The sequence below is a fragment of the Falco punctatus genome (assembly GCF_963210335.1).
Source record: "Falco punctatus genome assembly, chromosome: 14".
Classification (NCBI taxonomy): Eukaryota; Metazoa; Chordata; class Aves; order Falconiformes; family Falconidae; genus Falco; species Falco punctatus.
This window is the reverse complement of record NC_137594.1, coordinates 10,744,586-10,770,497: the sequence shown is the minus strand read 5'-3', so window position 1 is coordinate 10,770,497 and position 25,912 is coordinate 10,744,586. Positions and strand designations below refer to the sequence as shown.

At 42.2% G+C, this 25,912-nt stretch overlaps 2 protein-coding genes across 2 annotated transcripts; one reads left to right on the top strand and one right to left on the bottom strand.

Annotated features, from left to right (window-relative positions):
* The first annotated feature begins 3 nt into the window (after positions 1-3).
* On the top strand, positions 4-20,129 carry TK2 (thymidine kinase 2). Its single transcript, XM_080411198.1, has 10 exons — positions 4-185; positions 883-920; positions 1,771-1,845; positions 2,449-2,502; positions 4,053-4,142; positions 5,632-5,705; positions 11,410-11,498; positions 11,794-11,873; positions 13,130-13,210; positions 13,607-20,129. Exons 1-10 carry the CDS (start codon positions 29-31, stop codon positions 13,703-13,705), a joined length of 837 nt encoding a protein of 278 aa, XP_080267324.1. The 5' UTR covers positions 4-28; the 3' UTR covers positions 13,706-20,129.
* On the bottom strand, positions 19,658-25,912 carry LOC308073231 (uncharacterized protein). The gene is made up of 2 exons (XM_080411186.1): positions 25,479-25,912; positions 19,658-23,321 (listed from the first exon to the last, which is right to left on the bottom strand). Exons 1-2 carry the CDS (start codon positions 25,842-25,844, stop codon positions 21,819-21,821), a joined length of 1,869 nt encoding a protein of 622 aa, XP_080267312.1. The 5' UTR covers positions 25,845-25,912; the 3' UTR covers positions 19,658-21,818.

Here is a 25,912-nt window from a genome sequence, read left to right as displayed (position 1 = left end):
TGCCGGGGGCGGGCGGCGGGGATGGGCCATGTGGCGGCTGGGTGCGGCCTGGGCGCGGCCCGCGGCGCTGCGCGGGGCCCGGGGCCGGCGGGGAGCGGGGAGCGGCGCGGCCGGGGCCGCCTGCGCGGGAGGAGCGGCCGCGGGCCCAGCGGCACTGCGGGCCCGGCCCGGCCCCGGCGGCGGCTGTGAGTGCGCGGGACGGGCGGGCCCCCCCTCCCCTGCCGGGCCCCCCCTCCCCTGCCGGGCCCCCCCTCCCCTGCCGAGTCCCCCTCCCCTGCCGGGCCCCCCCTCCCCTGCCGAGTCCCCCTCCCCTGCCGAGCCCCCCCTCCCCTGCCGAGCCCCGCGGGCCCGGGCCGGCAGCGTTGGGGGCCGGGCTGCCCTGCTGGCGTGCCGCCTTGTGGGCCCAGCGAGCCCGGCGGCGCTTGCGGAAGCTTTGTATATATAAATACGTGCAGAGAGAGGCCGGTGTGAGGCGTAGGGCAACGGAGTGCTTGCCGTGGCCGTGCCCAGCCGGCCCCGCACCAGGCCCCGCGGGCAGCGGGCTCTCGCCAGCCCCGGCCCGGCCGCGGTTGATCGCTGCCGGTGGAAGCTGAGGGGCGCGGTGGGCTCGGCGGCACCTGCGGAAGGGCGCGGGCACCCGCCGCTGGGCTCTTGGCCGGGCGGGGGACGGTGCAGAACTTCGGCTGAAAGTGCGGCCGTGTGCGGTGCCCGCTGCGTGGCCCAGTGTTACCCACACCTGCGGGATCGCTGGTTTTGCAAATGTCGTTATTAAGCAACAGAGAACCTAAAGGTGTCACGGAGGGGCTGGCGTTGAGACGCGGTGTAACTAGAAGTTAGGAAGCCCTCCTTCCCGCTTGTAACTCCTGTTTGTTTCCGTTCTAGATAAACATCTGATAAAAGGAGATGATAGGAAGACAGTTGTAAGTATTTGCATTTTGTTCGGTAAAATATGTAGAACATGCAGCCTCTTATTTTGTTGCAATCTGAGCCTGTGTGCTGGCGTCCATGGGGCACGGTTGCTGCGCTGCAGTGGGGCCTCCGTCATGGGGTCTCACCGCGCGAGCCCCCGCTCACCCGCCGCTCTGAACTGCGGTAAGGTCCTGAGGGGTCTGTGCAAATGCATGGTATGGCGTGGGGACAGGTGTCCGTTTGGGGTCAGTTGCATCTGTAGCGTTGCAGTTGCCCTATACAATCCTGCCTGTGAAGCTTGAGGGTTTTTTTTGTATTTGGAATCTCGTTACTTTAAACTATAAATTATTTAAGACAGCTGAAAAAACATAATCTCTTAGTTTATTTTAATAGTGCAGGTTTCTGAAAATGTAATGAATCGTAAGCTATCTGTTTATGGATAGCGAAGTTATTACTTCAGCTGGCGTTTATTTTAAGTTGAAAGTTCAGCTGTAGCCTCTGCAGTGAGCTGTGGCAGATGGTGTGGGGAGCAGCAGCCCAGCAGGTGACCCTCTGAAATTCCGGGGAGCCATGGGAAGGGGGTGACAAGCTGGGAGCAGGGGCAGCAGCTGGGGTCCCAGAAGGTGAGGCTGCCGAGGGCCGGGTGGAGAGACATTTGGTACCTGTGTGTCAGGGAGAGAAAGTGCGGTGGTCTGCGGGGAGTCACAGAATCCAAACCGATCCCTGATGTCTTCCTACAAAATAATCTTTTTATATTCTAAGGAAATAGTATGCTTGATATGGGAAGAGTATATTTTTTATGCGTGCTGTTCACAACTATGTGGTAGCACGGTTTTTAAAGGTGATGCTGTTTTTCATCAGATATGTATTGAAGGGAACATTGCAAGTGGAAAAACAACATGCCTGGATTATTTTGCACAGACTACCACCATTGAGGTACTCGATATACATTTCTTTTACATTTTTTCATCTACATCGTTAAGCCATTGCTCATCTTGTGGGCCCCAGGGGTGCACCTCCCCCTCCCCCAACTCTTTACCTTCAAATTGAAGAAGAGGAATTTAGATGATATGTAATATAGTACTAGATGCCAAAACATCAGTAAAAACTGTAAAGTAACAGCAGCCCACATGGCTTGGGCATGTTTGGGCATGCTTGTTTGCTGTTTCATGTCGCTTAAATCTTAGATGTGTCTTGTAATATGCAGAGTAAAGACAAAGCAGTAATCATGTAAAAATACTGATGTCATGTAACTGAGAGCCCAGTAAATGGATGGCTTTTTTAAAAAAATGAAAAATCTGTTAGAGTGGTTTCTGGAGATTTCTTAGACTGGAATGATATTTAATTTCATATTGGTTAGAACAAGATAAGGGGGAGGTCAGGCTTGCTGTATGTTAAACAAAATCAAGATCAAACTTCAGTGAGCAGTTGCTTTTGTGTGCACAGATAGTAATGCTTTTATAGTTGTAGACTTGTAAGGTCAAATTAAGTATTTTGAATATAAAACATGTTTAACATGGAGTCATTCTTTTTACCAAGGTTTTGACAGAACCTGTCACTAAGTGGAGGAATGTTCATGGTCACAATATCCTGGTAAGTGGCAGAAATTATTTCTGCAATTGCAATCACTGTTCTTTTAGAAAGACATGCACAAGGACTTCTCACTGATCAGCAAAACTGTTACAAAAGGTGTGGTCATAATCTCATACAGCAAAAAATAAAGCTCTGTGATGCAAAAGATCTTTTACTGTGATTAAGACATGCATATAGTAGAAACATTGCATATCAGATGTGGTTTTGACAAGGACTGGGTCTTTTATTTGGTGTGAGCTAGAAGAAATTCTCAGGAAGGTAAGCCCTGAGTGTGACAGATGTTTCTAAATCTGCTTATGCCTATTTCAAAGAAGGGAAGAACACCGCTCAGAAAGTGAGGGCTGGATCTGATCGGTTCGTATTGTTTGACTGCTGAAGATAAGGAAAATTCAGTCCTGTGAGGTGTGGACAGCTTCTCTTGGTTTTTGGGCAGTCATTGTTTCTTGGAGCCCTTTCCCACGAATATGTCACTTTGTCACAGCTGTGCTTGCAGACAGCAGTCAGGACGCTTGGCTACATCTGCAGATAGGCTTTTGCTGGGGTGGTTGGAGTGGTTTCTGATGCCGGTCTTCCCTGCTTGTATGATCAGCTCCATAGCAAAAATCGTATTGCGGGCTAAGATGTGTATCTACGCTCAAGCTCACGTGGAACTTGAGTCAGCACAGTGGTGTGGATACACCCCAAACCACACGTGCCCAAACGTGTATTTGATACCATCACTGCTAGCGCAGACCCTCTGAAAAAGTAGATTCTCCCTACTAGGAGTTGCTGATGCTTTACTTTTTTCTTATTAGTAGAGGGGTGGGGCATGCTTGGCTGTGTCTCACATCGTCACAGCATTCTGTGCGCTTCAGAACACTTTCTCATTCTGATCTTGGGCAGGGAGAAAAAGAGAAGGTCAGATCTGTGGACTGAAGCCATGCTGCTGACTTAAAGCTTGTCACCTCAGCAAACAGACACTGAATGATGTTTTATTCCGAGTCAGATATTTTCTCTGCTCTGCAGGATAGACTGCTGCTTGTAAATATATGTGTGTGTGTAACTGCAGCAATCGGATTAGAGTAGAAAATCTGACAACTGCTTGGAGGATCCTTTGGGAAGAACAGTTGTCTGTGTTATAAGACAGATTTTCTGAGGCCCAGACCATACTTACTGGAACCATATATGCGTTTCTGTATGGACTGGTTATATGTCAGTGCACAATAGTAGAGTAGCAGAAAGTATTTTTTGATTAGTAAACATATTTGAACTGTCTTAAATGAGCTGTGCCTTGGTCCTGACCGTTCCAGGTAACTAATTTCTGTTGTTTTCAGCGAGCGTTTCATGTGCCCTACTTGGTGACTCTATGGACCAGGACTGTAATTATTCTGTGCATTGTGGAGAGCAAATGATCACTTAATTCTTGTCAGACCTGCTGTCAGCCGTTTTAGTGCACTTTGTTTAGAAATTCTGTTGTTGTGCTAAGGCTTACTAAATACCCAACTTCACTTTTTTTTGCTGTTTGACCTAATGAAAACGTCTGTTTCTCTTGCTTCCATCTCTGACCCCAGGGCTTAATGTACCAAGATGCATCAAGATGGGGGATAACGTTACAGACTTACATACAGCTTACCATGTTGGAGCAGCATACCAGACCAATGGTAAATGAACATATTTTTAATTTTAAAAAAATTAGATGCTGTTATGAGTAATGAATCTTTTGAACCTTGTATCCAAAAGTTAAGATGCTGTTTGCGGGGTTTTTTTGGTTTGTTTTTTTTTTTGTTTCTGCAGTGGATTTGAATTTTTATGGTGCAAAGATGCTGTTGATATGCTCAGCATGGTGCCCCAGGGGTGAAATATCTGACTCCTACCTGCTCAAGCTTCTGCTTCCCCAAACTACTACTGCTTTTCTTGCACCACCCTTACGAGCTAGACTTGCCATCATCACACGTCAGTGACTTGGATGTAATTAGTGTCTATATAAATTTAGCTATTTCAAATCTTTGGCAACTATCAAGTAATTTTGAAGGTCATGTTAGTATTCGTTCTACTGCTTCATGCTCTCTAGCATAAATTTAGCTATTGCTTCTTGTGTTTAGCCAAAATACTTGCATTAAAATTTTTGATTGTTCTTTTTTTAGATGGTTTGCATCTTTCTATTCTTTTTTCCCCTGTATTACTTCACACACACTACCTTTTAACAAGACCTGTTCGTTTCTCTTTCCTTCAAACACCTTAAATTACTTCCTATGCTAAATCTTCCATTCCCTGATTCCAAGACCTGATCTTAGGTGGCATGCTTGTATCTTGATTGCTCTTGCATTGTATTTTCTGAGCCTGTGTCAGGGCAGACTTTTGGGAGTACCACATATGATAGTGATACTGTGCATATAATTGTTAGCTTTTTGGAAGAGGTGTTTTTCCAAGACAATAGAGACTTCATCCTCTTGCAGAAAAAAATCATTCAAAAATTCGTAAGGATCATGCTGCATTTCAGGCTGGGCTTTGCTGTCCTTGCCATTTGAGCCTTGCTGGAGCAATTGTTGCTTCTGTGGTCATTAACATGCATAATGAATAACTGGTTGGAAAGAGCTCTACCAGGATTGCCTTGTTCTGCAGGGGCCAGATTGCGTCAAGAGAATCTCTCTTCTCCAAAATGAGGTGCTGTTTGAGCACCTGCACTTCTGGCTAAGGCTGGTGCTTTGTAGGTCGTAATTACTTTTTTTTTTTAAAGTGCTGTTTTCTTGTTACAGTTTTTCTGATGTTAGACCTGTGCTGTTGATGCAGTAACACCTGAAGGTGGCAACAATTCAGGTGGCAATAGTTCCTGTTGCTCTGCAAATCCTAAGTGGATTGCTGCATTTTTGTGCCCCTAGTTAACTTCAGCTGCTCAGCGGAATGCTTCTGCAGTTACTTTTGAAACCTGTGTATGAGTAACAAATTAGTTCTGTAGGCCTTTAATAACGTGGTGACCATAAGCAAGATTAGGAATACTTGGTTTTTTGCGGTTCCCACCCTCCCAGTAAGTTTATCACAACATACTCAGTTCTTCCAGATCTTAAATATTTCATAATGTAAAGGACGTGGTATACAATATGAGCTTGAAAAGAAGCAAACAGGCTGAAAAATGTAGATTGTCTTTTGTAGGTTTCCCCCATAAGAATGATGGAGCGATCAATTCACAGTGCAAAATACATTTTTGTGGAAAATTTGTATCGAAGGTATGGTATATGGTTTTTTACTTTCTTGGCTTCATTAGATTAAAAAATATATCTAATTGATTGATGATTTCTTTGTTAATTTGAATCTAAGTGGTCTGTGAAGTCTGTCAGTTCTGTGTTGGAGTGGCAGTGTATTTTTATGGGACGTGCCACCCACTGGTAGTATAAAACCTGTAGGACAATGGGCCAGGTGAGAGCCTGTTTCAGAAGTGCTTATGTGTATTTAGAACATCTTATTATTTAGAACACCATTTACTGAATTTATCTGCTCTCCAGCTGAATACAAAAGTTGTGCTTGAATCAAAGCAAACATGTACTGAACAGGTGAAGAACCAGGAGGATATAAAGATTAACGCTGTAGGAGGGAGAGAACTAGATAGCATTACCCAACCTAGCATACAGGATTGGCTTTTCTTGCAAGCAGGAACTTGAGTTCACATGCTGTTGCTCAGAAACAGGATTCATAGGATCAAAATAGACTTTACACCTTGGCAGGCTAGTGAGTAAGGAAAGAACAAGAGCTGTTTGTCTCTAAATGTCACTTTCTGAATCAGGTCCCCACCCCAAGGTGTGCTTGGGCCAGAGGAAGAGCAGTTGGGCCGAACACAAGTTATTTGACTCTGGAGCATAAGATTGTGGCCTGGAATAGGAAAAGCATTTATTACCTGGCCGATGTATAACTTGCCCATCTCATACTAACTAAAATAGGGCAGTAACCTGTACTGATTTTTTTGTGTGTTTATTTTTGGTGGGTTTTTTTTTGTTTAGAATGCTGAGCTTCTGCTGAGAAGTGTATACAACAGATTGTGTTTTCAATGGATTTTTCAGTGATCTTAAGGGACAAAACCAGTTTCTTCCCCCTGTCTGCAGGGAGAATGGCTGCATGCCACGAGATGGCATCCGTGCTACATCAGCTGCTAGCCTGTCACTGGAACTGCTTTGAAAGTTGAGATAGACAGAGTAAGATGCGAGGCAAACAGAAAAAGACATTATTTATCCCAGTCTGTATACAATGGGAACGTACTGGAATGTGTCTTGTTTTTAATTACTTTTTTCTTTTCATTGTAGACAAAGTGCTTTTGCTACAAAGGCTGAGAACTTCGTTGCTATGAGGCTAAGTCTGCTTGTGTCAACTCTATGTATTAATTCTGTAATAACATTTTTAAGGATATCTAAGGTGTTTCGTGGCCTCAGCCCTTTTTAATATTGGACAGAAGGCATTTGCTTTGTTCTGTTACAGCAAGCTAAAAGCCAGCTGATGCTACCAATAGCAAACCAAGATGGAAGGGTGTGTAAAAGGATTATAAATAAAACAAGGAAAGATTTGGGATACATGAAAATAGCCATTTTGAGTCACATTAACAAAATAAGTAAAGCTGTCCTTCCTCCCTCATATCCTGTGTCCAGTGGTGGCTAAAAGTACCTGAAAAGAGTGTCAGAACGGGGTAAGCATTTATGATAATTTCTGAGTACATCCAGTAACTTAGTTTAGGGAATTCCTTACTCAGCAGTGGTTTTTCTGTATTTAGTAACCCACAGGGAATTTCTTTTCCATGAACCTGTCTGGTTTTCCGCTAAGCTTGTGTAAACCTTTAGTTTCCAGGACATCCCATGGCAAGCAGTTCTATAGCTTTGCTCCGTGTAGTTTGATCACCACCCTATTCAGTGTGTTGTAGTTCTTTAAAGATCATCTAGACTTGTCTCAAAAATGAATGCTTACTTCTGTGTAGAGGAAGGAGAACTGCATATAAGAAAAGACAGGATGATTATTGGAGTATGGAAATAGTAGTAACAGTGGAAATGAAGTCCGTTTCAGAGTTCTGAAAGCACGTGAATTCTCACAGTAGGAGAAAGTGCTGTAACGTAGAGGCAGTACCCCTGTGACTTTAGTGCAGAGCCTGTTATTAGGGGGTAGGGAAAGTCATCTTAGTAACCGCAGGCACAGCTTCAGGACAAATGATGAAAGAAAGTAATTAAAGCTTTGAACAAAAATGTAAAGTCAGTGACCAACAACAGATCATGTTAGACTAGTCTAGTAATTGTGTTTTGTAATGTTCCACCCCGCCCCCCCCAGCCCCCTTGAACAAAGGCATTCTCCATCAATCTGAAGTCATGTATTTATCAAGCAGGTTTTGGGAGACTTTTGTGCATGATGGTTCATAAGTGCAGAAGCTGGTGGTGTAATGTGATAGCAAATCTCGTTGAAGGGAGATATTGACAGGGGATGTGTCACGCTAGAAGGACGCTACTCGTGTTGGTTCAGCCTTTGGATTGATGCTTTGGTACAAAGGGTGAGAGTATGCTAATAAATTCTGTCATTCCATTGAACTGACAACAGTTCAACTGTAAGATGAAAGATTGTAAGTTGAAAAGCAGAAATATATATTTTTACAATATTTATAGATCAATAAAAATTGATTGCAAAATAACACTAGTTTTGCATAGCCCAGAGAAGAGTGAGTGACTCTTGGAAGTATCTGGCAAAGGGCTTCCAGGAGGGAGATGGAAATATTGGTGCTTTTGTACACAGCTTTTATGAGAGCTTTTTAAAATTACTTTTTACACTTTTAACTGCTTGTTCATGATCTGTGAAATAAAATTGAAACAGGTGTGAAGCTGAGATACTGGCACGATCAAAAGAATTGAAAGCCTGTTTAGAGAGACAAAACCAGCTTGACATATGTATAGGAAAGTTGGGAGAATACACTTGTCACCTATGGGCACACTGGGTGCAAACACAAAAAATAGGAGTTACTGAAGCTGGAAGACTGTAATAACAAAGGAATAATTAGATATAAAAAGGCTATGGATACATTAAGGGCTAAAAATTTGAAGATGGTGTCTTAGCCGTCAGAGGAAGAAAGAGAATCTTTACACTTGATACTTCTCTGTAGCAGGATAATAGTGCCCTGTGGCAGTGGAAAGCCTTAGAATGATTGCTTCCCATGCAGTGTTTTTTTAGTTCAACTGCTGCATGAAAATTTCAAAAATCATTCTGTAACTAAACCGACTTTGCAAAGGAAAATTCCTTTGTATCCTCTGGAAGCTTTTTCTTTCCTTGTTACTATTTCCTAGAAGGAATCTTCTGTCTCTGTCGGGGAGTGATCCTAATTCTTGTGTAGGTTAGTCAACATGCAGAAATCATGCAGAGAACACTGGTGAGGTTGTCCATTGTAGAAATTAAATTATGTCTGTTTGATGGAATGTCTAGAAAACAAAACTGACCTGATACATCTCTAAATTTTGCTGAAATGTTACTAAAAAAACCTCCTCACGCTCAAGCTGTTCAACAGGTATGTTCAGCAAAGGGATTGTTACATAGCTGTATGGAAGGCAAATTCCCATTAAAAGTATGTAAAAATGAAATAGAACTTTTAAAATTCAACGTAAGATTCAGACTGAATGGGGAAAGCATGCTGCAAAGAGCAGAGCTTATTTTCTGCTTGCTTTTCTGTAAGAGAAGGTATTGCTTAGGGTCCCAGTCTTAAAGATTGAGAAGAATCACTTGTTACTTCTAGTCTAGACAAGCTCTTCTCCTTTAGGAGAACGATGAGTTGAAGCAAGGGATGAAGAGCTGTGGCAATATCAGGAATACCAGCTCTTCTTTGACCCAGTGTTACTCAGTATTTGTGTTTTGGCTTTGCAGGCTTTTTCCCAGAGAGAGAAATAAGAGTAAGATTTACGATGGTGAAGGAAGGCTTAAATTGTAAGCAATTGCTGTGAGTCTCCAGCATGCAGAGATATGCATGGGTGTCCAAGTTCTTACTGCGATTGCACGTTTGAGTTTAGCACTGAAAGGCACACTTCTATTAGGTGTAAAACTGTAGAAGAATTTTAAATGTGCATGTGAGTATGCATGGTACATTATAGGGTAAGCACTAGCAATTCACTTTGTGCCATTTGAATTTGTAGTTAGTTATTCATAGCTCGTTCCTGTGATGTTTAACTTTTGCAGTAAAAACTTACTTGGTAGGAGTCGAAAGTCTGCCAACTTTGGAAATGAAAACACCCTTTTGTACCTTTTTTGTTACTTGTAGCTTTATGGATCTTGAGCCTGACCCAGAATCTTCACAGGATGTTGGGAGAAATCCTTCACTGTGAGGGTGGTGGGACACTGGCAGAGGCTGCCCGGAGGAGCTGTGGGTGCCCCATCCCTGGCAGTGTCCAAGGCCAGGCTGGATGGGGCTTTGAGCAACCTGCTCCAGTGGAAGGTGTCCCTGCCCATGGTGGGGGGGCTGGAACTAGGTGATCTTTAAGGTCCCTTCCAACCCAAACCATTCTGTGATTCTATGATTATGCAGGGGACTCCACTGTCAGAGGGAAGGCAAAAGCATGGTGACTGCAGGGCAGGTCAGTGCAGAATTGACCTGTGCTTACCTGTCTTTTAGGGTAAGAATAGTGGGGCTTTTTCTTAATTCTAATTCCTTTTGATGAGACGTCTTGGAGAAGAGTAGCAGAATTAGTATTTGGCTTATGTATATGCCTGCTGCCCAGAAACATACACGACTGATGTATTAGAAGAATAACAGTGAATTATCCCATGTTTTGGGTGCTTTGGGAGGCAAGATATTCAGCTGGATGGCAGATAAAGAAGGGAGGTAGTATGAATATGGGTTTTGCTTTCTTGCATACTTAGGTGGAAATACCTTTCTGGATTATCTTTACTGAGTTTTGCCAGTGATCAAAGCACGTTGCCAGAAGAATGGTTTAGAAATCTGTGGAATCTTTTTTGTTCAGCACTATTTAAAATGTTGCAACTGGTCTTAATCATTCAGGTGGAGAGGACAGGAGCCTCTCAATCCTATCTCTTTTTCGTGAATTTATCTTGCAGAGGCATTCAGGGAAGAGTGTGGAGTATGTGTTATTATTACCAGTTTTGAAGAAAGACTAATGTAAAACTAGTAATATTTTATATTTAGGATTATGGTAATAAGTGGAAATTTTGATACTAGTAAAAGCATAACATATGCTTCTTAATATGGGCTCTGTAGACATGAGTCTACATGAGTCGTTTTACGTGAGTCGTTTGATATTTTATTATTCTTACTGAGATAACTTTGGGACAATTGTTTCTGATATTGTCTGTGCGCTCTGAATACAGAGTTCAAATTAAGCATATTGAATATTTCACTGCTCTTTCCACAAATATTTCTTGCAGTGGCAGTAAATTTTATTTACACGGTGTCATCATTTTTTCACTGCTCTTTACTATGACTTCTGTAAGGAATTATCAGTGCTGCATAGTAAATCAAGCCTTTCTGGTGACACGCGCTGTAGTAGAGTCCAGATAGATGTGAAATGATTCTCATATAAAGAACTTGAGCAATAAATACCATTGACAGTAATTTGTTGTTACTGTATAAATGTCAACATGGTAATATTTTTCTTGTTAGTCACCAAGTAATTATTTCTTAACTGTAGTGGGAAAAATAATTAATGTTTGTAACTGGTAATAATAGGAACTTTGTGTTAGTGCTTTTTTAACAAAAAGAAGAAAGATTTGGTCTTTCTGTTGTGTAAACAATGCTTTAGGAGGCCTTCAGTTTGGGCGGGCATAATATTGGTCTTGTTTTTATTTCACATATGCTGGAGTAAATTGGGAGTAATTCTAGTCAGGTAAAAAAAAAAAAAACAAAAACAAAAACAAGTTTATGATTGATCTGTGCATGCTTTTCAGTGAATGGTAACTTTTATGTTTATTCAGCGGAAAAATGCCAGAGGTGGATTATGTTGTGCTGACTGAGTGGTTTGACTGGATCCAGAGCAACACTGATGTTTCTGTTGATTTGATAGGTAAAATTCTGATGGCATCTGGAGGGGCATGTTTGTGGGTGGATTCCTTACTGGGAGAAAAAATGTTCCTTGGGTCATAAATAATCATATTATTCAATATAATAGTGGCTGCAATGTGTAGCATCAGACAGCATTAATTTGTGGATGGCTCATGGATTAACAGTAATGCCAAAGGGGAGGTTCAGTGGTGGTACCCAAGTCAGGATTCTTTCCTCCTATGGTTTGTGAACTAAATTTTTTCTTTGCTTTTAAAGCTGATCCTTGAACATAACTATTATAATTTTTGTCATGACAGTTTACCTGCAGACTTCTCCTGAAGTTTGTTATGAGAGGTTAAAGAGAAGATGCAGAGAAGAGGAAAAGATCATTCCTCTGGTAAGGAGTTCTTTCAATATCTGTGGTTACAATGAACTTTAAAAACATAATGATTCCAGTCTAGAATACTGAAATCATATCCTGAGTGCATTGCCAAAATGTGGTCAGTTGTTTCCACTGCAAACTAAAACCTTCAATATTTGATTTTGATTTATTGTAAAAAAGTTATCTATCATGCACCCTGACTTTCCCAAGTGTTACGTTTTAGTAATCAGTGTACTGTAGCTGACTGTTTAGGTGCGGTATTAATCTACTGTTAATCTCTTCTAAAGTGTCAAAAAGCAATTGCCTTTATGCCCTTTAATGATAGAAAAGCACGCAGCATGCAGGTGCTGAAGATTTATGTGGGTGCTTTCTGTTGTCTGCTATTCCCAGGATGTTTGTGTGTGAAAAGTTGTCTCTGCTTGTGTCTGAAAAGAAGCAACTTGTTGAAAATTGTTAGCGTGGGAATCTGCTTAAAAATGACCTGTAGCAACTGAATAACCTGTGTCAGTTGACAGAATGGCCTTTCATTAAACAGGTTTTCTCCTAAAGAAAGCCTAACCAGAAATAAATGTAGTTTCAGAAACCATAGTGTATACTCCCAAGGTATCTCTAGTTTTGGGCAGTTCAGTAGAAGCAATTGACAGTTGAAGTTACATGCAAGGCAGTACATTTTGGGCCATGTGAAATTCTGCCTTGGAAAGTAAATCCTTGCTGTAATGGATTTGAAGAGACATTGTGTTACTTCACAGCTCCACCGAGGGGTGGGGAGGAGCAATTATGAATGACAAATTTTAAGTGGTCTCCATGAAAATAAACCCTAATAACTGATGACAGGCACAAGTGCTTTTAGAGGAAAGTGAGTCAGAGTTAGGAGAAAGTGAACTGGGAATTTTAGGAAAATGTGTTGACACAGAAAGAGCATTCAATACATATTCTTTGCAGTCTTGCCCTTTTTGTCCTCCCTTCTCTTTGTTGTATTTTTCTCTGTAAAACCCCGTTACACCTATGGGAGAGAAACATGGTTCTTGATCTTAAAAGGAGCTGAGAGCCTTGGGCTGCTGCAAGCCGTGTCTTTGAGGTTCTTCATGGAGTAAAACCTTATACTGGGAATTAATTTTTCTTAGAAACCTTCTGATGGTTTTTATTTTTGTTAGTGGAAGTACCTGATGCTGGCTTTTATATGTAGTTCTTGACTACTTACCAAATGTATAAAAATTGCAATGTGTATTTCATCCCTGGGCAAATGTGTTATTTGAACACCTCTTTTCTAGGAATATTTAGAAGCTATTCATCAGCTCTACGAAGAGTGGCTTATTAAACATACACTGTTTCAAGTTTCCTGCCCAGTGCTTGTGAGTATTATTTTAGTTATAACCAATTACGCATATGGAGGATTGCACTCTTCAAATAATAAGAGTGTTACTTAGTGGTAAAAGTAAATTTGCTTTTCTAATAACCTTTGGAGAATGAAAACCTCAGGAAAATGTTTACAGCTATCCATAATGCATAGCATAAAAGTCTGGTCTTGCATCTCTTTGGTGGAATTTGAGGGTCTGTTCACTGTGGTTGTTTACAGGATAAGGCATGTCGCGTTTCCATGAATGCCAGATTCTGAACAGGAGGCTAACTGAACAGGTCTCTAGGAGTGTATCACTTTGGCTTCAGTGGTAGCCCTGTTCTATTTTGCTCAAAAGCAACCGTGTTTTATGGTGTCAGTCATTTCTAATGTTCATGTTCTTCTTTTCAAGGTTATTGGAGCTGACCATGACATGCAGAAAATGCTAGAAAAGTATGAAGAAAACCGGGACCAAATACTAAACCCATATAATATGCAACGCCATTTATAGAAGTCTGAGCTGTTTTATTTAAAAAAACATGTTTATTAAGTCTGGTTTGGGGGCAATTTTGAGTATCTTTAATATTTCTAGATATAATGGGTTTTGCTTTTGAATTATGTTGTGTAGAAAGTTGTGGACTTACTGCTATGAAACATTGAGATACAAGTCGTAAACAGACTATAAGCCAACTCCCTTTCATGTTTTCAGGTTCTCCATCAGCTTTACTGTGTCAATTCTATTCAGCTAAAATGCGGCTATTTCTCCCATTTCCCACTTCACTGCTGCTTTTCTATAAGTAACCCAAGTTTCTTCCTTTTTTCCCCCCAAATTTCCCTATTTTTGTAATTTGAAAGAAAGAGTTCCATACAAGAGGTGGGGTGTCCTTTTTTATTATTAGAGGAAGCAAGTGAAGTGCATTAAGTTGAAGTAGCTTTGTTAAAACAGGTCTTACCAGGTTGAAATAGGAGGTCTTGCTCTAATCCTGCCTACACTAGTACAATTTCATTGAATTCACTAAGTTTCTTCTGCTTTACATGAAATCACAATACAGCTCTAGTTTTGAAGATAAATGCACTAGCATACTCCCACCAAATTCAGTGGCAAAAAGAGTAACAGTTTTCAGAAGTGATCGCAGGACGGCTCTGAGGCTTTTTTTTTTTAAGCCCCATTTTTAAAAGGGCTTATTTCTCTCTGGTGTTCATGAAATCACTAGCCTTGCTACGGCCGAGTTGAGGACTAGTGAAAATACAGGGTACACAGAACTGTATTTGTTGTTCCTTTTAAATGGTTATAAAAAATTCTAGAATTGATTGATTTCTTAACTGTTTTGGATTCTTCTTTCGTACTTTTTTTTCATAAAGAAAAATGCAGATGGTCTTTGGGTTTATATCTTGGATCAGTTTATTGTGACTTACAGGTACTTGAGGAGTATAGATTACATTCTTGCACTTGTTTAAGCTGAAGTGTTGAGTTGCCCTTAATTTCTGCTTTACCCTCCGAGTGTTGTCTTCAGGATAATCCTTTTAATGCAGCAGTTCTGATGGTTTTCACGTTACTTTTCCTGTTCAATTTGAAAGGAATGATTCCTGAAGTACAGTATACACTAATTTTTTTTCCACAGTAGTTTTGGTTGGTTTAACTAGAGCAAGCAAGGTTAACAGTGCTTTAAAACACAATTCTATTAATATAGAGCATCTGTCACAGCAATGTAGGGAACACTTCTAAAAATGGCTAACATCCAAGGCTTCAGTTAGTATTGATCACTTATTACAGACATTTGTCTGTAACTTGTTGGAGAATATAAATTTTCAGTTACTTGGCTTTTCCGTGTTCCACCTGATTTTGGACAATATCAGATGACATTCGTTTTGGAGATTGCTTCGTCGCTTTTATTTTGTAGTTTAGCGGTAGCTGGTTTTGTGCCTAAAAACTGTAGTATTGAAATGACTGCACTGTTTTCCAAATCAGGAAATGCAGTTAATTTCTTGTTATTTCCATCTGGTGGGATTTCCCCCCCTCCCCGGCCAAATCAGTACAACTTAATAATGATCAATGAGTGCACTGGCAGAGCATTTCCTAGTGAATTACTAAATTAGCACACCAAAGCTTGTGAACCCAGTATTGGCATTCTGTTGTTCTGTTGTAAATCTTTAGAATTCTAGCTTAAAAATAAGATTTTTGCATGTTAAGTAATTATCTTACTGAAGCGTATTTGTAGGGGGATAGTAGTCATTCTTGAAACCTTCTGTTAAACTTGCAAATTTTTTTCTTCTGTGAGAGACCAAAAGAACTATTCCTTTGGAAATAGTTCTATACATTTGAAGTTCGGTCATCTGCGGTTTGTTCTTAATACTAACTTCATTATGGGTTGTAGAAGCAAAGGATATATATTTTGCACACAGTCCAGAAAATATCACTGAATTGTTTTGTACAGAGAATCTTACAGTACAAAGACTGTCACTGTTATCTTTCAGCTTTTGATAGAAATTTATGCATTTTGGTCAGACTTCCCCCCCCCCCCCCTTTTTATTATATCAAAACAGTAGTTTGGATGGCAGGTATACATAGTCATAATTATAATGGAATATAAAGGAATAATTTATATAACTTATTTATTAAAAATTAAATATGTGATGTCTACAGAGAACATGTTTTTTATGTTTTGCTAGCTATTAATTTACATGTATAGATTTTCATATTCAGGAAGGTTGGGGTATTTAATGAAAACTGGGAACAAAACCAAACAGGTTGCTTGTTATGTGTCATAAATGTAACATGTTTGTGGTCTGTTATAGATGTGTAGATAAAAATACTGCAGTAACCATAAATAGCTGTTTTTACGTCTGGAATTTATTTGGTTTTGTTTCTTGAAATCTGTTGATGAAGGGAGGGGGGAAAAAAGGGCAATCAGCATTAGTCTTACATATTTTGTTTCTTTTACGACTGTCTGAGAAGCAGTGATTGGGTAGCAAGTTGCAAAATACCATAGAAATGACTCATTTCTGTAGGCAGAGTGAACTTCAGTACCAGTGGAATGGGTAATACAAACAGGCTGCCACTTCTCTTGGCTTTTAAGGTTTGGTTGATAAGTGGGATGTAGCCTACACTTGTAGACTAAACCATAGGTAATTGCTTTTGCATACATTTTGGCTGTTCTGGAGTATATTGTAGGAATACCTGAGATGAGTAAAAGTTGTGGGGTTTAATTACTTTCATCACAATCACATCTAAATTGCAGTATGTGTGAAAAGTGATTATATCCTTCTGTGTTGCCTTTATTACATAGTTAGTCTGAATAGATGATGTCTTCTCCCGACTTTGGTATTTACTTTGTCCTAGTCAAGGTGTCTTAGCAAATCTGTAACATCTGGGAGCAGCATATAAAATGACTTGAAGTAAGACAGAGACACTGGCAAAAACTAGAACATTTAATACTTGCGTTCTGTTAGCCTGGCCTTTTGTGTACTTTCTTCTAGCAAGGGGAAGCATGTTTAAGGGATCTTTCATGTTTGATTAAACACTTTAGAAGTGACTGCCCAAAACTGCAGGTCTTAGAAAACCTTGAAAATTGTTTTCACCAGTGTAATTAGCGCACAATACTGCCAACACCAGGAAATAGTCCAGCATCTCCCTTCAGTGCACTTCCTGCAGAGACTGGAGGAAGTGCTGGCTATTCTGCCATTCAGATTCAAACTTAAAGTTCTCTTGTCCCTCTCCTGCATAATGGCTTTCCTGGTAAGTTACTGTCCTGTTTCGTGACTTGGAGAATCCAGTCCTTCCTGTAGTGTATGGAGGTTTAAGTAAACATTGTGCATTTCTAAAGCAGGATAAAGTGAGAATTACGGTGGTGGTTTTTACCCCCTCCAGCATTTGAAAGGGCTGACAGAAAGTTGTGAGCTTTTTTTTGAAAAGTGTAGTTTCAGAACAAAACCTAGCAGTTGGTAGATTCTTATGTAAGTGAAATGTAGTCTTCTGTCTACTCCAGATCAGTTTTTTCATTGATCATGTATTTTTTTTTTTTAAGAGGCTGGCGTGTGATATTTGTGCTGTATCAGGACCAGGGCACCATTTTGCTAAGCATTCTGTGTACACCTACAAGAGTGATCTCTGTCTGAACACATACAGAGGTTCAAGAAAGAGAGTGATGGAATAGAGGAGCTCTGTTTGTTACCTATGGCATGCGTACTACTTGACTTTTATTTATTTTTATGCTGGAAGGCTTGGAGTTGAATACTCTGATCCATCCTCGAGCCCTCTGTTTAGTAAGTGATACATTCCTTCCTCGCATGTACTACAAGTGGAATTGAGGTGTTAGGACTTCTACTGTGAGTATGCTGCTCCGCAGATGTTGCTATATTCATTCCCAATCCTAATTTCAGTTTTTTTACCATTTAATGCTGTGAAAAGGAGCCTTGTAGGATTTAATTGGCTATCTCACTTAGAGCTGTACTAGTTAATTACCAGTGGGTGGGGCCTTTAACTGTGGTGGTGAGTTACTGGTGGTTATTCTCCCAGTGTTTAGGTACAAGTCAGGTAAAATACAATGAAGCAGTGTTTCACAAGTTGTCTTTGTGTGTTGAGACAGCTCTGAATGATGATAACCCTCATCAGTGCTTTGTCCCTTGCCAGTCTCTCTCAGGTATGCTTTGTGTCTCAGCGAACTGTTTTTAAGACTGTTGTTTATAACTCTGAAGCAAACTGTAAATTTTAATTTATTTAGTGTTTGTGTGGCGTTTTGTGTGGGGGGTTTTCCCCCCCTGTCTTAATACTGAAATTATTTTTTTCATTCTTGGCTTTAAAAACAAAAGAGTTTGTTCTAAAACCAAACTATGCTTCATGAGCACCTTACATCACTGCAAGGGTGGATGTGTGATATGAATGTTAAGGGGGGGAAAATGACTATTGTAAGAGACCCTGCAGGGAGAGTGGTGTGACTATCACCCAGCTACCAGGTCTCCTGCCTGAGCTCTGTGCCTACACTGATCAAAAGAGAATTCCTCTAATCCAAGGCTTGGGAGAGCAGAGCCATTCAAAGTGGTTGTGTGTAGCATATAAATTTGTGAACAGAATTGGCCTTGTGCCTCTACGATGGAAAGACATCCCATCAGTCAGTAGATCCCCGTTCAATTCATAGACAATCAGGACCAGCTGTAGCACAATTAAAGTTGACAGCTCACCAGAGGATAGGCACGCGTTTTACAAACACAAACCACCTCCCCTTAGAAAGGGGCCCAGGCAGCCTTCTCGCTGGCTAGCAGCGCTGCTTGAGTGGTTGCTCTTATTTTAATTAGCCAAGGAGAGGTGCAGTGATTATTGCCAACAGGGACAGGAGGGCACTGGCAGATGGGGTCAGAAATCTTATATCCCCTTTTGTCTGTCCCTCTTCTCAGGTCTGACTGTATTTAAAACTAGGATTTTAAACCTGGTTCTACCTTACTGATGGGGAAGCAGTTGCACAAAGGACTGCTGCCTAAGACCTACTAAATATGACTTTTAGTTCAGCTGGTTTTCAAATCCTGTCTCTTCACAGGCATCTTCAATTGTAAAGCAGTTGTTTCTTGAGACCCCCCATAAATCTGCAAATACAAAAGTAGTTTCTAGTACAAGACCTCAAACCCTTACCGTTTGTACAGGAAGAGAAGTTAAAAGTGTTCTTGCAGCAATGGCAAACTCAGGTGAAAACATCCAGAAGACTTAAGTGCATAGCAGCTCTCCCTACAAAGGCAGATAGGACACTTACTACCAGTCCTGGCCAATCTGCCATAAAGAGGAGAGTCTTCCTCAATCCAGGTACTCAAAGAGTAACAGGAGGTAGATCCTCAGAACATGGCCATTTTGTATTTAATAAATGTTGTGCAGTTCAACTGTTCGGTGGGCACTGTTCATCACTACTCTCTCCACCAGTGTTCCCGTGACTTTGTGGAGCAGTGGTGTACTATTAGTAAGTTAGAGCTATGCTTTCTCTCTTCTGGAAGACCCTCTAAATAATTTTTTTTTTCCTCATGTGAGGTTGTGCGTAAACTCTTGGGTATGGAAGATGCTGGTCCAAAACTCTGCTCAGATGGGCCAAGTGAAGAACTTGTCTCCTGTACACCAAGTAGCATGAAGATGGAAAAGACAGTGCACAGGCCCATGAGGGGAAGTTTAGTAAAGACTTAAGTAACTGTTTCCTCATCCTAGGTGTTAACAAGTTTAATGAAGGCCAGCACCATGGCATTGATGCCCAAGGTAGTGTCTTTTCAGGTGCTGGTCTCTAGTTCCCTTTTGTAGTGGTTTTTCCACATGTAAATTACTGTTAAATACTTTTCCTTGTACAGCTACAGTAAAGATGAAGGTGGGATGTTAGGTATCTGGATCCTGTAGTACCCATGGTCATCTTTAATGCTTAGGAGACACCTTCATTTGTGACGGGAAAGGGTTTTTGCAGTTTTAAATCAGAGTTCCTGAATAATTGACACAATACAAGATTTAAAACACATAATTTTAATAACCCCCACAGGGGGAAGATATAGCTTATAAAACCAAGATGGTTAGGAAGAACGGATGGGTACTTGAAAGAAGAGTAAGGAGATAGTGTGGGTTGACCAAGCCAGCAGCTAAGCACCTGCACAGCTGCTTGCTCCCCCCTTCCCCAGCAGGACAGGGGAGAAGAGCAAAATCAAGTTAACTTTTGGGTTGAGATAGAGGTTTAGTAAGTGAAGGAAAGAGGGTGGGGGCAAACAAGTGATGCAATGGCAGTAACTCACCACCTCCCACAAGCAGACCCGTGCCCAGCCCATCTCTGAGCAGTGGCTACCTTGGCAGACAAAACCCCCAACCTTCTGCCATCCCAGTTTTACTGCCGAGCATGTATGGCATATCCCTTTAGCCAGTTCAGGTCAGCTGTCCCAGCTCTGCCCTCTCCCAGTTCCTAACCGGGGTTTCTAATTTTTTTTAGAAAAAGAAATCTGTGACACTGTGCAAGCACTGCTCAGTAATAACCAAAACACTCTCCTATTTTCAAAATTTTAGCTACAAATCACAAACACATCACTGCGAAGGTTGCTGTTAAGAAACTTATCTCAATCCTAGCCAGAACCAGTACAGAAGTATAATGTTCATAAAATCTGTTTCTCCCAACCTCTTGTACAGCTGAAGGCAGTCCTGTCACTTCATGTTAGCTTGGTCAAAGTTTTACTCCCCCTACAGTGCTGAGATCAGGTGATGACAAAAAGCTGATCTTTACATTTTAGCTCCTGAGATTTTTCTAGCGTAATCCATGTGCTCCTCTTCGAATTTTGGGGGGAAGTTTATTATAAACAATTATAAAAAATATGTACCGAATTAATTTCAGCGAATATTTTAACTATACATAAGACAACACATTCTTAGCATTGATGTGCTACTGGAAAAGTTAGTTGAAGCAGTATTCAGCTGTCTTTCTAGGTAACAAATGCATAAAGAAGCAATGAAGACTGTGCTGAAATACAGTACCAGTGACTGTGTGCTTTTCTAAATGTAATTAAATGCTCTGTATGACAGAGGTTGTCAGTGCTGGGACTCCAGCTTACAGCTGATCCGACCTATCAGTCCTGCTCCCTTTGCTTCACAGCACAGTGCTCACACAGCACTCCCACCTACAGGGTATTCCTTAGCCTGGCTTCTGCAGTGCTCACCAGGACCCTTCTCTGATCTGACTTTTTTCCTGCTTCTAAAACGGCAGAGAATGGCAATTTCTTCCCCACCATGAAGCGAGTTGAATTGGCTTACAGAAAAGTCCAGTGAACTCCAAAGCCGGTGCAAACTTAAGTGGCAGGAACAGGGGTAACAGAAATGGCAGCAGTGGCTGGATGTCGCTCATCTGGTAGCAGTGAATGATTATGATGCTCAGTGCTTCTCTTGAAATTTGTGGTGGTAGCCACAAAAAATGTTGGTAACAAGTGAAGACAGGTATAAAATCTGCAATATGGGTTATTGCCTCTATAAAACCAAAAGTGTTCACAGGGCTATTTCCTTCTTTAAACCTAAAGGAATATTATCAAACTTTCTAAACTTTTAATTGAAAACAAGAGCAAGATTAGCTCAGAGCACAGCTTCATAGGAATGTAATGAGTTAACAGAAGTAAGCGCCAGTATAGCATTTGTAAGCTATGAAGTTGGGTCTTCCAGCTTAGAAATATTTACCTGTTTTTATCATTGTACAGCATGTTATATTCAAAATAATACTCCAGGAATAGGTCTGTAAAGGAAAAAAACCAACCAAACAACCCAACCAAAACCCCCCCAAAACAAATCAAAAAAAGGAAAACAGTATAGAAGTGTGCTTAACTGAAGAAACCTGTCTGGCATTAAGTACAGCCAGAAGGAATCTGGGTAATGAATTAAATGGATTCCAATTTACAGATGTTGCCGATGCTTTAGAAAGGCGACCACTGAGGTTTCAGTGCCCAAGGTTCCAGATGAGAGTGGGCCATTAAGAATTTGTTCAACTACTTCCCTTTTTTTACTGTCCAAAATGGGTGGTGGATTTTTTTTTTTGTTTTTATAAAGTTTTGACAAAGCTAATTATCTCCTTGAAAACATGATCAAGGCCACAAGTGAAAGGAAAAAACCCAGGCAGATTACAAATAAAGCACTGGTAGAATCAAGGGTGATGGCATAACATTCCTTGGTCAGTTTTGTCAATAATGACATAAGGCTCCTCGATTTCATTTACTTTCGAATTACAGTTTTCCAGCTTTACTTCACCACATTCAGAAGAGTCACATTCAGGCTGCAAGAGGTTCCTTCTGCCCTGTGCGTTGGTCCTTCTTATGCATGAAGACCGAACATCAATACTTTGTGGTGGAATGTAGGTGAGGTATGGGGGCTCTCTAATGTGTCTGAAGCACTCAGACGCTGTATGTGCATGAGAAGTATCCATTAATAGTCTCTTGCTATCAGAACCAGTTGTGGAATCCTCCATGTTCCCAGTAGTACAGCACAGATCTGACGATGGCTCAGTATGTACAGCTGCTGTGTTCTGCATCTGAGCGTTAGTCAGATATGTATGTTTTATTTTGGAGTGATTAAAGTCTTTTACGTGCCTGCCACTTGTACTTGCATATGATACTGACTCAGGTTGGCCAGTTTCCTCTACTGGATACCTAAGGTCTTCCTGAGAGTCCTTGATCTGTAGTTTTGTGAAGGTTAAAGGCAGCTCACAAACCTCCTCCTCCCTAGGGACACTGCAGTTTTGGACAGATGCAACGTCCTTGTATGGCAGAGACTTCAGCTCATTGGGTTCATCTGTAGGGTCTGGGTCTATGCAATTTATGGCATCGTTAATTTCTGCTTCAATTGATTCTTCAGGGATGACTTGAGCTTTGTACACCGAAGTGTTTTTGCTGTCACAAGAGCTGTCAGCAAATATTGCAAAGGCTGGCGGACCGCTTGCTCCTGGTGAGAGTGGCACAGGCCTGATCTCATTTGCAGTTGACTCCGCAGTGACTGCCAAAACACATTCTTCACTTAGACTGACTCTTGGCTTTTTTTCAAAAGCTTTTGGAGTAAGAGTCTCACTGAAAATAGGTGTTTGTCCTATAACAATGTCACTATATTTGATCAAGAAGTCCTCGCTGTCTGAGCATTTGCCTGGAAAATGTACAGTGTTAATGACTTGCCTTTGGTGTTCCTGAAGCCTGTTAGTGGATTGAGCAACTGCTAACTGAGGCACGTCATCTTTGATCTTGAGATCCTCAGCAGTTTCAAAGTACATATCACTATTAGTTGAAGACTTCTGTTGAGTAGCAAGGCACAAAGATGTCTCACTGTTTTCTTTATTTTCTAGATTTTCAGCATCTTCTCTCTGGGGTTGATTCTCTTTGTCGTTATCTCCATGATGCCCGTGCATTTGTGTTTGCTTCTGTAAGGTCTTCTCCAAATTGCTATGTTTTTCTTCATTTGTCATTTCAAGGATGGTTTCACACTCAATTCTTGCCAGGAACATTTCAAATGCAGTCTGCTTTGTTTCCTCGTTGTTTCTTTTTTTGACAAGTGAAAACTCTGTTGCTGTTGTTGCAATGTAACCTATTTTCTCCAGTACTGTTTTTACAATGTCATCTGGGAGCACAGACTGAATACAGTAGACAAAATTACCGGTGAATGTCTGAAACAGAATGCAACATTGTAAAACAGATGAACACTGGGGGATGGGGGTGGGGGTGAGGGGAAGCATGAAAGATTTCCTAAAAATCAAAAGTATTTAAAAAATTACTTACATCTTTTAAAAAAACTATGTTCCTAAAAGCCTGAATTTTGAATCAAAGTGAGGCCTTTCTAACTGCATTATTTTGTCAGCCTCCCAAGCATTATAGCTTTGCTATAGCACATTAATTTCAGTTAAGTTATGCCAGTTTAAACCTGCTGAGATACTGGCTAAGAGCATCAGTATTCAAAACAGAGTAAAAAATCATTTTAGTCAAACTACAGAACCTCAGAAATAAATCTTATGTGCTCGACTGAAGAACGGAAAATTTTAAACAAAAGAAGATTCGTAGAATAAATCACTGAGGTCTAATCTTTTCCTAAAGAAACAGACATGATGCACTCTCTGTGCTAATCATATTTCTTAATTGGTGACAAGACTGTCACATTTTCCATGTTTCAGACTCCTGCTTTAACTCTACTTCCCCTGAATTAAGCTGCCATTTCTTTGAAAGCATCTTTTTGAAGGGAGACTATTCTAGCAGAAACACTGCCAAAATACAGCTTGAATAAAATGCTGTTGCTGTGTAACAACTTAAAAAATCGTTCAACATCTAGCCCAGGCATGAGGCCTAGTTTGTAAACTGGAAGTAGTTTTTGGTTTTGTCTGAAACACTGTGATTGAACAGACTATGTTGACATAAGCATAACCAACTCCAGGCAAGTCAGAACAGAATGGAGGCAGGAATGCAAAGCCAAGACCTCCAGAATCAGGATACCTTATTTTCAGGCTGCCCAGAGTGAGACTTACTGACCTGCTTCCTAAGGCTGAGTCCTAAGCATTAGTCTCAGAAGCACATGCTTGGGGGAGGTCAAAGCTGACTTCAAAAAAGGCCATTAACCTAAAAGGCCATGCAGGACCAAGGCTCAGCCCATTCTCAGATAAATTTGTCAACAGTGTCTTTTACTTCTCAGCTTCTGTTTCTTCTGGAGGGGAAGTAAAGTGCAGGCATGCAGGGGGGGTGACATCAGAGCAGGTGAGAGGCAGGACACGTGAACAAGTATTCCACATACAACAAAAAACTTATCAGACCTGTATGTACACAAGATACTGGTGACTGTCCAACTTGTGCCTTGCAGTTGAATTATTTCAGGCCTTCAGCAGGCTGTCTTGCACTTTGGATTACCCACAGTGGTGCTGATTTTAACGACGCCTAGGATTCTCATGTTATGAAAAGATAAGCCCATTAACTGTAGACCTGGTTATCTTACGCTTTGCCCTGTTTTAGGGAGATGAATGAGGAGAATCTACAGCTGTTTGAGAATCCACAGATGGAACCTAAGGTCAGGAAGAAGGAAAGAAATGGCTTTTCCTCACCAGCACCCGTTGCTGTAGTAAGGGAAGTAACTTTGCATCTTGGGTATTCAGGTATTTTGTTTAAATACAAGTAGGTTTTGCATGCGTTGACGACCGCTGTCTCTTCCGGACCATGAGACATGTTCTAGGGAACCAGGGTAACCTTCCACCTTGCAACAGCAACAGCATTTCCTTCTTAGGGGAGGGGTTTCCTACCCACTGCACCAGCTGCACTCACCAGAGCTTGGGCAGGTGGCAAAATCACCGGCCCAGCAAGATACCGGCCCACTCAGCCATTGGCATCAAACTGTAACAAAAGGGACAACCAGGGCTAAAAAGCATCGCCTCCTTATGGGCAAGCAAAGGTTAAAACTCAAAGTAACAGCCATCTGTGCCTCTCGCTGTATCTTTTTACTTCCCCACTAACTCACAACAACTGATAATAATAACGTCTGTAATGCTAACGATAACTTGTCTCCGTTTCCAGCCCCTTGAGCTGCTCAGCGCTCCTGGGAAGGCCCCTGCAGGCCCGGCCTCGGCGAGGCCAAGGCCGCCGAAAGCCAGCGAACACCCCGCAGCGCTCAGGGCACCCCTACCCCGTTCGAAAGGGGCTCCTCACGCTGTCCGCGGCTCGCCGAGCCCCCTGCGCCGCAGGCCCGGGGAAGAGGCCTCGGAGCTCCGCGGCCACCACCCCACAGGCCGGCCGAGGCCTCCCCCCCGGGCCGGCGGCGCCCCCCGCCCAGGCCCCGCGGCGCCGCCCACCTTCAGCGACCGGATCTCCTTGCGCCACGGGCTGAGCAGCAGGTTGATGCAGAGCAGCTCCAGCACCTCCAGCGCCTTCAGCAGGTCGCGCAGGACGGGGCCGCCCCGCCGGCCGCGGGCCCGCCGGCACCGCTCCGCCACGCCGCACACGTCCAGGGCGCCGCGCCGCCGCGAGCCCAGCAGCCGCCGCGCCCTCGCCTTCAGGGCGGCCTCGTCGCAGGCCGCCAGCTTCCCCTCCGCCCCTCGGGCCGCGTAGTACGCCATATAGTCCCGCAACACCTCCTCCTCGGCCGCCGCCGGCTCCTTCATGGCGCCGCCGCACCGGCTGGGCCGCCCGGCGGGCCGCGGCGCCGCTCGGGCCGCCATTGGTCGCTACGCCGGCCGCGCCGGGCGGTCAGTGGTGCCCCGCCGTGTCAGTCAGGATGGGGGGCGGG

What these genes read in the sequence shown, in the direction of transcription:
- LOC308073231 (XM_080411186.1), bottom strand. Translation starts at nt 25,844, where the DNA reads ATGGCGGCCCGAGCGGCGCCGCGGCCCGCCGGGCGGCCCAGCCGGTGC. An exon ending in AGGAGATCCGGTCGCTGAAG is followed by an intron (nt 23,322 to 25,478) that starts GTGGGCGGCGCC and finishes ATTCTGTTTCAG; the next exon opens with ACATTCACCGGTAATTTTGT.
- TK2 (XM_080411198.1), top strand. Translation starts at nt 29, where the DNA reads ATGTGGCGGCTGGGTGCGGCCTGGGCGCGGCCCGCGGCGCTGCGCGGG. An exon ending in GCCCGGCCCCGGCGGCGGCT is followed by an intron (nt 186 to 882) that starts GTGAGTGCGCGG and finishes TTTCCGTTCTAG; the next exon opens with ATAAACATCTGATAAAAGGA. An exon ending in AAGTTTCCTGCCCAGTGCTT is followed by an intron (nt 13,211 to 13,606) that starts GTGAGTATTATT and finishes CTTCTTTTCAAG; the next exon opens with GTTATTGGAGCTGACCATGA.